Here is a 13,456-nt window from a genome sequence, read left to right as displayed (position 1 = left end):
CTGAGAGCAGAACTGGGTTAAACTGGGATGGGAAACTGGGCCAGGCCTCCCTCAGCAAACCTGGGTTAAACTGGGATGGGGCTGGAATTGGGGCTGGACAAGGCTGGAATTGGGCAGGAATTGGAGCTGGAATTGGGGCTGGAGAAGGCAGAAATTGGGGCTGGAATTGGGGTTGAACAAGGCAGGAACTGGGGCTGGACAAGGCAGGACAAGGCAGGAATTGGGGCTGGAATTAGGCAGGAATTGGAGCTGGAATTGGGGCTGGAGAAGGCAGAAATTGGGGCTGGAATTGGGCAGGAATTGGGGCTGGAACTGGGGTTGAACAGGGCAGGAATTGGGGCTGGAATTGGAGCTGGAATTGGGGGCTGGCCAAGGCAGGAATTGGGGCTGGAATTGGGGTTGAACAAGGCAGGAATTGGAGCTGGAATTGGGGTTGAACAAGGCAGGAATTGGGGCTGGAATTGGGGTTGAACAGGGCAGGAATTGGAGCTGGAATTGGGGTTGAACAAGGCAGGAATTGGAGCTGGAATTGGGGTTGAACAGGGCAGGAATTGGAGCTGGAATTGGGGTTGAACAAGGCAGGAATTGGGGCTTGAATTGGGGGCTGGCCAAGGCAGGAATTGGGGCTGGAATTGGGGGCTGGCCAAGGCAGGAATTGGGGCTGGGGGTCTCTGCGGGTCCCCAGGCTGGAGCAGGGTTCAGGGGCAGGACATGAGTGCTCAGCCCTGTCTCTGAGCTCTGTTTTTGGTTTGTTTGTTGTTGCAGGATTCACACCCACTGGGATCTGAACATCTCCTTCCGAGAGAGCTCTTGCAGGTACCGTTTTTGGGCCACTCTCTGTGTGGTGGGCTGAGAGTTTCTGATTGTTCCTGGGTGCTGATGGATGGAAATGAACATTTCTGGCACTTCTGGGGTTTATTTCTTCCTCCCTTTGTTCCTCATCCTCCCCTTCCCACACAGCCTCTATTTTGTTGTTATTTTGGGGGAAGCTGTGGGGCAAACAGTCCCTTTTACGTCGGAGGAGAGAATTGATGAGATTGCTAAGGAAAGCCCGATTTTTATGAGTTTACTCTGGTCCTAAGAAGGTAGAAATTCATAAATTGAAGCTCTCCAGTTGCAAACTGAATATTCCTCTGTGACCCCTGATATCCTGGGCGTGGTGCATTATCTTCATGTGCTGCCAGCAGCCACAAACTCCTCTCATCCTTTAAAAATCCAGAAATTTGCACTAAAACCTGCCATTTTGAAAGGTCTCTTTCATTCTGGATTTCCAGATCAGGACGCAGCCCTTGAGTTGTAGAGAACTGCTTGGTTTGTGGAATGAGAACAATAAATCTGAGCAGCTGGGAAACTTCTCAGGGAGGAGAAAGCAGCAGGGTGGGGTCTGGGGGGGCTCCCTCCACTCCTGAGTGCTGGGGAAATCAGGATCTGCTCCCAGGGAGAAATTGGAGTTTTGCTGAAAGGGAATTTTTTGGTGTTTTGTGTGAGCCTGTTCAGTTAGAGATGGAAAAAAGGGAAATTGTTGCTACTGATGGAGCAATGTCCATGTCTTTAACTGGAGAGGGATTCAGCCTTGGCCATGGGAATAATGAAGGTGGGAAATCCACGTGGGCTCATCCTCCAGCAGGGAGCAGTGAGGGCAGAGCAATTCTCTGGTGTTTAACCGGTGTTTCAGGCTGCAGCTGTGAACCACAAACCCGCACAATTCCCAAATTTTCAGCATTAGGAGCACAAACCCAGCCCACAGTGAGCACCAGGAGCCGGTGCAGCAGCTCAGCACCATAAAAGCAGGTTTGGGAAAGGCAGCCCTAGACTGCAAACCCTGCCTGGCTGCTCCAAGTGCTGGGACTCTCAAATACAAAGGGATGGATTCCTTCCATGCGAAATTTCAGCCCAGAGCAGAATTTTATGGCTGTTATAAACTCCTAAAAGGCAGAGGTTTGGGATGGAAGTGCTGACAGTGCCTTAATTAATGGCCCTGTGAGCAATGATTCTGCACAATGGCAGCTGAGGGTGCCAACACCTTTGGAAATTAGAATCCCTGTCTTAAAAAAATAATTCTGAGCTTGCAGTGTGTGGAATAAAATAATGGTGTGGTTTTTATGTCAGATGCATTTCCTGGTCTTCCTCAGCTTGACTGTTCCCTTCAGTTTAGCTCTGTCCTGGGAGAAACCTCAGTAATTCCTCTTGGGAGCAGAAGTTGTGCTTTTCCTGAGGAGCCCAGCTGCCAAAAGCTGCCCATCCAGCCCATTCCCAAGGGAACAAACCTGGTTGTGCTGTGTGGCAGAGGAAGGATTTGGGGTTTTCTGTATTTGAGCAGCACCAGCCCAGTAAAGCAGATTTCAGTTCCAGCAGGGCTGGCAGACAGGTTCAGGTGCTGTCACAGACCTGCCCTGCTGGGTGTGCAGCTGCTGAAGGGGAATGGAACGGGGGAAAAGGGACATAAATCAGGCTGGGGAAAAGGAGGAGGTGAAAAACACCTGGGAAAGGAGATGGGAGAAGCAGAGAAAATGGGAACTGCAGTGATTTAGCTCTGTGCTTTGGAAAGGAGAGCAGGGCAGGATTGAGAAGCAGCTGCTGGTGGAGGTGTCAAGGCTGCTCCTGACTCAGCAGAGCTCTGCTGGGTGACACAGGTGACATTATCAGTGGCACCAGAGCTGCTCATTTTATTTTCCATTTTTCCCATTATTTTATACACCGCGTTGCATTATTTTAATATTATTTTAATGTTTCATCAGCTGCCCTTGGTGAGGGGAGAAAGTGAAGGGAATCTGGGGTGTTGGAGGAGCCCTGAGCCCCATCAGCTGTGCCAGCCCCACGTCCCTGTCCCTGCTGGGCAGAAATCTCCTGACAGGTCCCACACTCAGGGATGCCTCTCCTCCCTCCCTCAGGGTGCTGCAATTCCAGCTGCTTTTTATTTATGAGCTTGCAGGGAGCTGAATGACAGAGCAGGCTTACAGTGAAAACATCTTCATACTTATTTCCACCTTATTTTGGAGTTGCCAGCCCTACTGATCATTTTTATGAACTGTCATGAGCATTAATGAAATTTTATGGGCATTTTGCTGGGGACATTGCAGGATGATTAATTTGTTTTTCCAGGCTCAGGCTGCAGGGAGGTTTAGGGCTGTGCTGCCCATGGGGAGGGTTGGGGTTTTCAGGCCTCTCTGCTCCCTCCATTTGGGAAAACTTTGTTTATCCTCCCTCTTTTCCTCTCCTCATTTCCCCTTTTCCCTTGGTGCTGCTGGGTGAAGCTCAGGGGTGCGGGGCCCTGGCAGGCAGAGGGGGAGGCTGGGGAATTGTTCTGGCAGATCCACGTGTGACAAGGACACAGTGACACGCAGGGCTTTGTACCAGGGGGGAAGTTGGAAAAGTTACCCAAAAGACAGAGCAATAAAAATACAATACAAATTCAATATAGATAATAATAATAATAATAATAATAATAATAATAATAATAATAATAATAAGAAGAAGAAGAAGAAGAAGAAGAAGAAGAAGAAGCACACTATACAATATAATATATTAAACATAATATACATATACATAATATTATAATACACAAGAAATAATGTATTTATAGTATATACTAGTATTTAATAATATATATTTTTATATATAATAAATAGAATAAATATAATAATACAATACATATAGCAATATTATATATAATAGAGTATAATAATATATAATACAATAAAATATATAATATGTACAATAATATAATATAATATAATATAATATAATATAATATAATATAATATAATATAATATAATATAATATAATATAATATAATATAATATAATAGTATAGTATAGTATAGTATAGTATAGTATAGTATAATATAACATATAATATATAATAGAGTATAATAATATATAATAATACAATATAATATATACAATGTAATATACAGTATAAATATACTATACACTATATTTATATTATAAACATATATAAATATATTTTACAAATCAAAATAATAATAAGGGGAGGCTTTCCCTGAGCTTTGCCTGCTGGGTTCTGTTTAGAGAACAGAATTAATTCCCATGGGGAGCATCCTGCTCCTGTGGCGGGGGGCATTTCCAGGAGCTGCCTTGGCTGGCTGTGCCAGGGCTGTGCCAGGGAGCTGACAGTGCTGCAGGACAGGTGCCAGCCCAGCCGGGAGGGTGCCAGCCCCACAGGAGGGCTCCGGCTGCTGCCCCCACCCTGCCCTGTCCCCTTGACCCCAATCCCTGCCCCGGGTGCCCTGGGTGGCTTTGGGGCTCTGCCCAAGGTGACCGTGGCCAGGAGGGGCGGTGGGGCTGAGCCGAGGCTTTCCCTGATCCCAGCCCTGCCTCTGCTGACTCAGGAGCCCGGCTTAATGCTGCCCTGGGACACTGACCCTGCTCGGGGGCCACGCCAGGGACAGCCAGGGACAGTTGTTCCCTTGCTGGAGACACGGATTGCTCAGAATGCCTGTGGGTGCCTCAGCCTGGCCAGGCAGGTCAGCGGGGAATGACACACAGGGTTTGCAGTGCAGAGGGGAAGCCCTGAGCCTGCACCTGAGCCATGGAGCAGCTGCCCCTGCCCCGGGCCCTGCCCTGCTGTCCCCTCCCTGCAGCTCTGACATCCCTCCCTTTGCATATTGGATTTTCCCTTTCTTTATTGGAGGGAGGGGCAGAGGGTCGGGGCAGTTTTATGGCTGCTGTATTGATCAGGAAAATTTAATATAATCCCTGCACTTACTGCCTGATCGTTAAGGGGATGGAGAGCCGCTGGGATGTGTTCTAAAAGAAATGTTTTTCCATTTTATTTCCTTCCTATTTCACTTTCTGAGTCTCTCTTCTCTTCCAGTCCCCTGCTTTGCATTCCTGCAGAGAATTTTGAGCGTTTTCCCAGCTTTGCTTTGATTTGATGGAGCTTTAGGGAAGGTTCCCCACTCTGGTGTGGTGCTGGGTCTGTTCCCCATTCCCTCAGCTCTCCTGCCGTTCCTGGACCTGTGGAATTCTGTCCCTGCTGCTTTGGGAGTCCCTGAGGTTCTGTCCCAGCTCTCTCTGGAGCTCCTGAGGCTGCAGGGCCAGGTGGGCTCTGCTGTCTGCTCCATTCCTGGGCATCCCAGAGCTGCCAGCCCAGAGAGGTCTGGAGCAGGGCAGGGAGAGCCTGAGCTCCAAAATTACACAGGATCTCACTCTGGAGCTCCAGATTCACACCAACAGCTCACTCTGGAGCAGGGCAAGGACAGCCTGAGCTCCAGAATTACACAGCACCTTGCACTGGAGCAGAATAGGGGGATTCTGAGCTCCAGAATTACACAGCACCTCACTCTGGAGCTCCAAAATTAGACCAACAGCTCACTCTGGAGCAGAGCAAGAACAACCTGAGCTCCAAAATTACACCAACACCTTACTCTGGAGCAGGGCAAGGACAGCCTGAGCTCCAGATTCACACCAACACCTCACTCTGGAGCTCCACATTGACACCCACACCTCACTGTGGAGCAGCCCTGTCGGAGCTGCAGCTGGCTGAACCCCTCCTCTGCCGGGCACTGCCCATCCTCTGGCTGGCATCTCTCTGCAGTGACCCTGGGGCTCAGGGCAGGGCACAGCTGGCAGTGCCAGCAGGGTGGCAGACGCTGCCCGGCTCCTTCAGCCTCACCCCTGAGGAGGATGAGGGGCTGGGAGCAGCCCCAGCACCTCCTCACTGGGGGCAGAGGGAGCTGCAGGAAGGGAAGGGCAGCCCCTGGTGGGAGTCATTCCCATTTTGCCCGGGAAGGGCAGCCCCTGGTGGGAGTTGTTCCCATTTTGCCCGGGCTGTCTCCTTCCCCCGTGCAGTCTGCGAGCAGAGCCTGCGGGCGCCTGGCTGCCTGCGCTCTGCAGAGGCCTGACACTGATTTATCCTCTGCTTAATTGTCTCCAGCCATTAGTCTGCTCATCCCTCTCCTCCTCAGACATGCACTCGCTGCTAATGGCTGCAAATGAAGCACATCTGGGAGGGTTGTGCCAGCCTGGGTCTGCCTGGGCAGGCTGGGGGTGGCTGTGACCCTCGGGGACGTCTGTCAGCACCTCTGTGCCCACTGGGGTCACAGGCCAGCAGCCGGGGGGCTGGGGTGGACAATGGGACTGGGTTCTGCCTGATTCCACGGGTAAACTGAGGCAGGACTGTGTCTGTGCCCCCCTGAGCGTGGATTTGCTGATGCACCTGTGCGCACCTCGATGGTTTTTATTTCAAACCATGGAAGATCAGGCAGCAGGAGGTTTTGGGGCAGGCGAGCAGCACACCATGATGTTTTTTTGGGGCAGGAGAGCAGCGCTGCTGGTGCTGGTGGGGATGATTCCCTGCCCTGGGCTCTGTTTTCCCTGGATCCCTCCCGGTGTCCTGCCCTCCCTGGGCTCTGAGGAGCTGCTCCATAGAGAGGGGCTGCATTTTCCTGCTGGTTGGAACAACCCCTCGCAGCAGCTGAAGGTGTTTGCCCAGCAGCCTGCTCCGGGCTCCGTTGGGATGCGAGGCAGCGTGCAAATGCAAAGATGTAATTATCCCATTTTTCTCTTCCCACTCCCTGCTCTCCTGGCTCCTCTCCTCCGCCCTTTCCGGGCCTTGTGCTGATGGCAGCGTTTATCTGCATTTGTCCTCTGTCCCTGACAGCCGCTTATTGATTGGCATGATTAAAAAGAACTGATAATCACTTCACATTAATCCCATAAATGACTTAAGACACCAAAATATTTGCATAATGCATCTTAAAGGTGGCAGCTAAAAGAGGATAAGACCCAAAACTGCTTGGCACAGGAGAAATGGGCTTCCCACTCACCTGTGGGCTTGCTTAAGTAATGAGCCTCGTGCTTGCATAAGGAGCTCCGGGGGGAGGTGGGAGGCTGCTCGGGGGATTTGGGAGCCCAGCATCCCTGCTCCTGCTGATCCCCCCGGGGATGGGGATCCTGGAGGGAATCAGGGGCTGTTTGTGTCTGCAGCCTGCCCCGCAATCTGCGGCCAGACGCCCGCTGAAAGTACCTAAAGACTTTCTGTCCTGGGCTGATGAGCTTAGCAGCAGCTAGACACGGATTAGCTCCGTCCCTGCTGCAGCCGGGCCGGGCCGGAGCCCCGGAGCTGCTCGGGCCGGGCAGCAGCACCGGGGGGATATTTAAGGCAGATCAGGGCTGGGTAATGCTGCAGATAATGCACCCTCCGGGCTGCCCTGCCGGGCCCAGGTGAGGACACCCCGGGTGGGAGCAGGGCGGGAGCTGTGGCTGGGCAGGGAGGGCAGCGTTCCTCCTTTATTCCTCCTTTATTCCTCATTTATTCCTCATTTCTGTCCTTTCTGCCAAGTGTCTCTGGCTCTCCTGGCTGTCATCCTCCCTTCAGAGACAGGGCAGGAGAAGTTGTCCTGTTTAGCTGGGGGTGAGCCCCTGGTGCTGGCAGGATGGGAGCTCAGCATCTCCTGCAAGCAGACAAACCAAAGGGAGATGTTCCTGCACCACCAGCTCCTGCCACCTTCTTCTTCCTCCTCACTCCTTGTAGATCCTTGACTCAGGAATGTTTTGCAACTGGAGAGTGGTTTGCCAGCAAAAGAATTCACCACTGAGCTGCAGTATCTGCTACAGCAAATTGATTGTTGTGTTCATTATCTCCATAGAAGGAAAAAAAAATAGAAAAAAGGACTAACCAAGCCTAGTTAGCAGCAGTGTGATGCAAGGAGAGCAGGCAAAATAATGCTGAATTGCTCTAACGCAGTCTCTTTTCCCAGAAGGAAGAGCATTGTTTCAGGATCTGTTGGAGGGGGAATTGAAAATGGGTTTTGTAAATAAATCTATGCCCTCAGCTCTGGGGAACGCTGCTGCCCAGGCTCGTGGTGGGCTCCTCTCTGAGGAGAAAACCATCATTCAATCAAACCAAACAGCCTTTTGTCCCAGCACTGATGGAATGGAAAAACTTGGGTTTGCAAGAATAGAAGGGTGGCAGCTGATAGAAAACTATCAGTTATTTCAGTTCAAGTTTCCTATTCATTCTGGAGCAGCTCTGCCAATTCCTCCGCTTGCAGATTTTCCATCCTCGATGCGAGTCCTGGCCCACGCAAGTTCTCTCTGGCAGGGCTGGGATCAGGAATCAGCAGCTCTGGCAGCTGCAGGGCCCTTGATGGGAAATGAGAGGGGAGTTTGGGAAGGGCTTTGGAATCCTCAAAAATCCGGGAGAGGTTACGGAGGGAGGGAGGGAGGGAAGGAAGGAAGGGGCAATCCTGCAATCCAGCAGTGCTGCAGCACACAAAAACCTCTCCCAGCTGTGCTCACACTGGGGAAAGAATCAGTTCTGGGGTAATAGGTACTTCAGGTTCCTTCAGAGGCGGGGTTTCCCTAACGCGGGGTTTCTGTGCTCTGCCGCAGCCGCGACTCCGACCTGTCCAGCATCATCTCCAGCCTGCAGCAGGGCCGCCAGCTCGGCATGCCAGAGAGCCAGAGCCGCTGCGAGCTCAAGAGGAACCCCCTGGACGTGGGGCTGGCAGCAGCAGGTGAGGGCTGGGGCGCCCCTGCGGCCCCGGGCTCCTGGGCTCCCTCCCCTCCGCTCCCTCGCGCCTGTGCTGGTGCTCACAGGGGTCCCGGGGCGAGGGGAGAGATGGAAATCTTGACTTGACTCCGTGTTTCAGAAGGCTGAGTCATTATTTTATTATAGATATTATTATTATTATTATTATTATTATTATTATTATTATTATTATTATTATTATTATTATTATTATTATTATCATTATTATTATCATTATTATTATCATTATCATTATCATTATCATTATTATTATTATTATTATTTTCTATATAGTATTATATATTATGATATATATAATTATATATTATAATTATTTTATGATATATGATATACATTTTTTATTATGTAGATTAGTTATTATTTTATGATGTATATTATATATATATAATAGTTTTTATATATATTAATATATATTTAAACTATACTAAAAGAACAGAAGAAAGGGTTTCATCAGAAGGAAAGAAGTGGAATGGTAACAAAAGCTCGTGTGGCTCTCAGAGAGTCCAAGACAGCCAGACTGTGACTGGCCATTAATTAGAAACAACCACATGAGACCAATCACAGATGCACCTGTTGCATTCCACAGCAGCAGATAACCATTGATTACATTTAATTCCTGAGGCCTCCCAGCTTCTCAGGAGAGAAATCCTGGCAAAAGGATTTTTCATAGAATATCACGGCTACACTCACTCCCCGGTCCCTTTGTTGTCCTGTTGGATTTTTCCACGTTGCATTTTAGCTGGAGGAAGTCCTGTGGTGCTGTGGCTAAAGAGGAAGGTGGGGAGGGTGGCTGAAGAAGGTGGGAAGGGTTTTGTGGTGCTGGAGAAGCCCTCTGGAGGTGCCCAAACCCAGTGGGCCGTGTCAGAGGAGCTTGAGGCACGCGGCGCGGCAGCGTCCCCAGGGCTGGTGCCAAGTGAGGCAGAAAGGCCTCGCACGGAGCGTGATTGGATTTGTAATTTCATTAATCCCGGGTTCCCCACGCTGCTGCAGGGCTGCCAGCTCTCTGGGAGCACGGTGGGGTGGGTTTCTGGGCAGGGTTTGCGTTGTGCCCTGGTTTGAAACGCACCCAGCGTGGAACCAGAGATGCTCCTGTGGGATCCTGCCCTGGGCTCAGGGAGGGGGGTCTGGGGGTGCAGAAGTCCACAAGTGGCAGTGTGGGATGAATAAACCAACGTCTGCTTGATGATTGAAGGATCCTTCAGTTAGAAATGAAAGTTGAGGAAAAGCTGGGGTTTCTGTCAGTTTTTATAGCGTTTTATTCAGTTTTATACCCTGTCCTTCCAAATCAGAGCTGCACCTCCCTGTGTGCTGTTTTGGGCCTTTTCAGAAAGTCTGTCTGGTTGTGTTCATGTGTTTTGTCAGTCATTCTGCTGAGTGTGTGAGTGAACCCCAGATCCAGAGGGAGCCCCACACCTGAATATCTTTGGGAATGGGGTGAAAACTTCAATCACATCTTCAGGATGGACTCAGGAGGGGTTTGTGGTGTGTGTGTGTGTGTAAATCAGCCATGGCAGCTCCCAGGCTCTGCTCTCACAGCTGAATCTCCAATCTCATCATTAACAATTTCCCAAAGCCCCTTTCCCTGCGCAGCTCCAAAGGCCAAACTGGCCATAAATCCATTTTTCCCCGTGACCCTGCTGCAGCCTGCGTGGCTCAGCTGACCCTGGGTGCCAGAGTGGGTTTCAGTCTTGTTTGCTTTGCAGAGAAGCTGCTGGGCTTGATCAGCATTGCTGGAATTCTCTGGGACCCGTGGCATCCCAGAAATGCAAAGGGTTCTTCTCATTCCCACCAGGAGAAGGGATGAGGTGTAGGAGCTCTGACTCCTCTCTCTTAATTGGTGTTTGAGCTGCTCTGGTTTGTTTTTAAATTAGGAAACTGTAAGAAATGGCCTCAAGTTGTGCCAGCAGAGGCACAATATTAGGATGAGTTATTAGGAACAATATTATCAATATTAGGAACGATTATTAGGAGCAATATTATCAATATTAGGAACAATGTGATCAATATTAGGAGCAATAATTAGGAACAATATGATCAATATTAGGAACAATTATTAGGAACAATATGATAATTATTAGGAGCAATTATTAGGAACAATATTATCAATATTAGGAGCAATATTATCAATATTAGGAACAATTTCTTGGGGGAAATATTATCAATATTAGGAACAATATGATCAATATTAGGAACAATTTCCTGGGGGAAATACTGTCAATATTAGGAACAATTTTTAGGGGAAATATTATCAATATTAGGAACAATTTCCAGGGGGAAGAGGCTGCCCAGGGCAGGGGTGGAGTCACCACCTGGAGGTGTCCAGGTCACCGGGGGATGTGGGTTGGTTAATGGTTAAGGCTGGTTGGTTAAGGCTGGTTAATGCTTGGCCTGGCTGGCCCTGGAGGTCTCTCCCAACCTTTCTGATCCTGTGGAACGTTCAGGAGTGAAAAGAAGAGGCTGAGGCGCACAGGAGGCACCAAGGCAGTGACAAAGCTCTAAGGAATGACACGTTTGGGGTGTTCAGGAGGGCACAGGAGGTGTCTGAGGGGACAGGGGGGGCTTTGTCACTTTGTCACCTGTCCCCAGGGCCAGGTGCATTTGTGCTTTGGGGCTGGTTGTGCTGGGAGGGGAGCTGGGCCATGATGAATTTACACAGAGTTTTCAGAGGCGCTGAAGCACTGCTTGCTGTCGTTGAAGCCATTTTGTTCCAGCCAGAAGGGCAGAGGAGCTTTGCCCGCAGTTACTGCCCCGTGTGCTGGGTTGTGAGAATCTCCCCCTCCTGCGCACGAACCACGCTGAATAGATGGTGCTGGGGTTCAAAGAGTCCTGCCTGGGAGCTGCAGGGCTCTGCTCGGAGACGTTCTGGTGCTGCTGGAATGTTCCTGTGCTGCTCCATGGGTGGGACTGGGGGCCAGGCAGGGCAGGAGGAGCTCAGGGTGCTGCTGGAGCGGGACCCAGCAGTGCCTGCTCCTCCCTGCCCCAGCCCCGGGGAGGATGGGGAGCAAGGAGGGCACAAACGGCACAGACGTGCTCACTGCCAGCAGAAAGGCTGGAGCTGGCTGCTCCGTGGTTAATGCTGGGAGGGAATTCCTTCTCTGGTTGGTACGACCAGGATTAGAGGCAGTGCTGTAGTTTCCAGCAGCGTGGGCTGGGAAATCAGCAATATCACTGGGTCTGGATGGTCTTTGAAATGCAGAAATGGGCTGGAAAATTAATTGTGTGTGGTTCTGGGGCTTTTCTGACTTCAGGAAGGCAGGAAAGGGCTCAGGGCAGAGCTGCCTGGGGCTGGGGTGAGGTTGGTTCCCCTTGGCACTGCCAGCCTGCACTGGGAGCAGCAGAAGAAGCCAATTTGGTGATTCCCCAAGCCAGCCTGCACAGGGGCCAGGCAGAAGAAGCAGATTTGGGATTCCCCAAGCCCCCAGAGCAGTTTCCCTACAAACCAGGGCTGGTCTGACCCTGCAGAGGACTCCCTGCTGGCTCTGCAGTGGGGAGTGCTCTCCTTGGTGCTAATTGCACTGCAGCTGGGGATGGAAGGGGAGTTGTTTTATCTCAAAAACACCTCAGAGGAGAGGAAAGGTGCATGGAATGGGCTCTGTGCTTCCCTGGGGGTCTCCAAGTGCCTTCCCCAGGCTGCTGTAGGGCCTGAGGCAGCCCTTGGCTCCTGCTCCCCGGGCTCTGATTCATCCCTGTCCTGCCCAAAAATCCTGTTAATCTCTCCTCTTTCTCTCCTCACACACCCTCTGTTCTGCAGTGCCAGATTTCATGGGGTTCCAGTGGCAGTAGGACTATTTGCATGGATAGAAGTGGAGGATTCAGGCTCCCTCATGCTAGAGGAAGGTGGGTAGCTCTTCCCTCTCCTCCTTCTGCCCCTCGTGCTCAGGGAGCTGCTGTGCTGGCTGGAGGGGCTCCGAGAGGCCCCAGAGGGGAGACAGTGCTGCGCCAGGCAGGAGAAATGCCCTGTGAGCAGGAGCACCTGGGGCTGAGCCTGCCCTGCCTCGGGGCAGGCAGCAGCAGCAGCAGGGCAGAGCTCCAGAGAGGCTTTTCCAGGGGTTTTGGGCAGTGCCATGGGAGTGACAAACCCTGAGAGCTCCAGAGAGGCTTTTCCAGGGGTTTTGGGCAATGTGATGGGAGTGAGAAACCCTCAGAGGCTTTTCCAGGGGTTTTTGGGTGATGTGATGGGAGTGACAAACCCTGAGAGCTCCAGAGGGGCTTTTCCAGGGATTTTGGGCAGTGTGATGGGAGTGAGAAACCTGAGAGCCTTGCAGAGCCCCAGAGAGGCTTTTCCAGGTGCTCCTGTGTTCCTGGTGCTTTTGCAGCAAAAACCTCTCCCAGGATTTATTCTGTGCTCACCCTCTTGCCCAGTCTTTCCACGTGGTGCCCTGTTGGCCAAGCAAGGGAGAAGGAGGAATTTTGGGCTGTAAAGAGCTTAAAATGTGAGAATTCAGAGATTCAGGTGTGAGAATTTGGGGTTTTATTACCTCAAAAACACCACAGAGCTGAGCTGTGTCCCTGGGAGAGGATTTATTCTGTGCTCACCCTCTTGCCCCATCTTTCCCTGTTGGCCAAGCAAGGGGCAAGGAGGAATTTTGGGGCTGTAAAGAGTTTCAAAAGTGAGAATTTGGGGTTTTTATCCCCAGTGTGGATGCACAGCTGGCTGCTCAGGCCTAGCCCTGGGCTCTGTGTCCCTGCCATGGCCTTGCAGTGACCTGGTTTGCCTCTGCACTGAGCCCCAGAGCTCTCATATGCTAAGGAGGAGTTAATATTGGGCATGAAAAGGAATTGGGATCAGGGATGCTGCTGCTAATGGCTGGAGACAGCATCCCAGCACAGGGCTGGGGTAATGAGCTGGGCTGCAGACATGTTTTCATTTAGCTCAGCCAAACAACGGGCGAAAAAAGCAGCAGCCTTTATTGGACTGCTGCCTTAAATTGAGCAGAA

General features: G+C 50.9%; 1 protein-coding gene across 3 annotated transcripts in view; it reads left to right on the top strand.

Annotated features, from left to right (window-relative positions):
* Window positions 1-13,456, top strand: part of SAMD11 (sterile alpha motif domain containing 11) — a 66,790-nt gene that overhangs the window by 18,519 nt on the left and 34,815 nt on the right. For all 3 annotated transcript variants that reach the window (XM_063176687.1, XM_063176686.1, XM_063176688.1), the window contains exons 4-5: window positions 766-816; window positions 8,359-8,483. In XM_063176687.1, coding sequence (XP_063032757.1) covers window positions 766-816; window positions 8,359-8,483 — 176 coding nt within the window. The remainder of the gene's footprint in view (window positions 1-765; window positions 817-8,358; window positions 8,484-13,456) is intronic.

This window comes from Melospiza melodia, chromosome 26 (assembly GCF_035770615.1).
Source record: "Melospiza melodia melodia isolate bMelMel2 chromosome 26, bMelMel2.pri, whole genome shotgun sequence".
Lineage (NCBI taxonomy): Eukaryota > Metazoa > Chordata > Aves > Passeriformes > Passerellidae > Melospiza > Melospiza melodia.
This window is presented reverse-complemented; position numbering and strand designations above follow the sequence as displayed.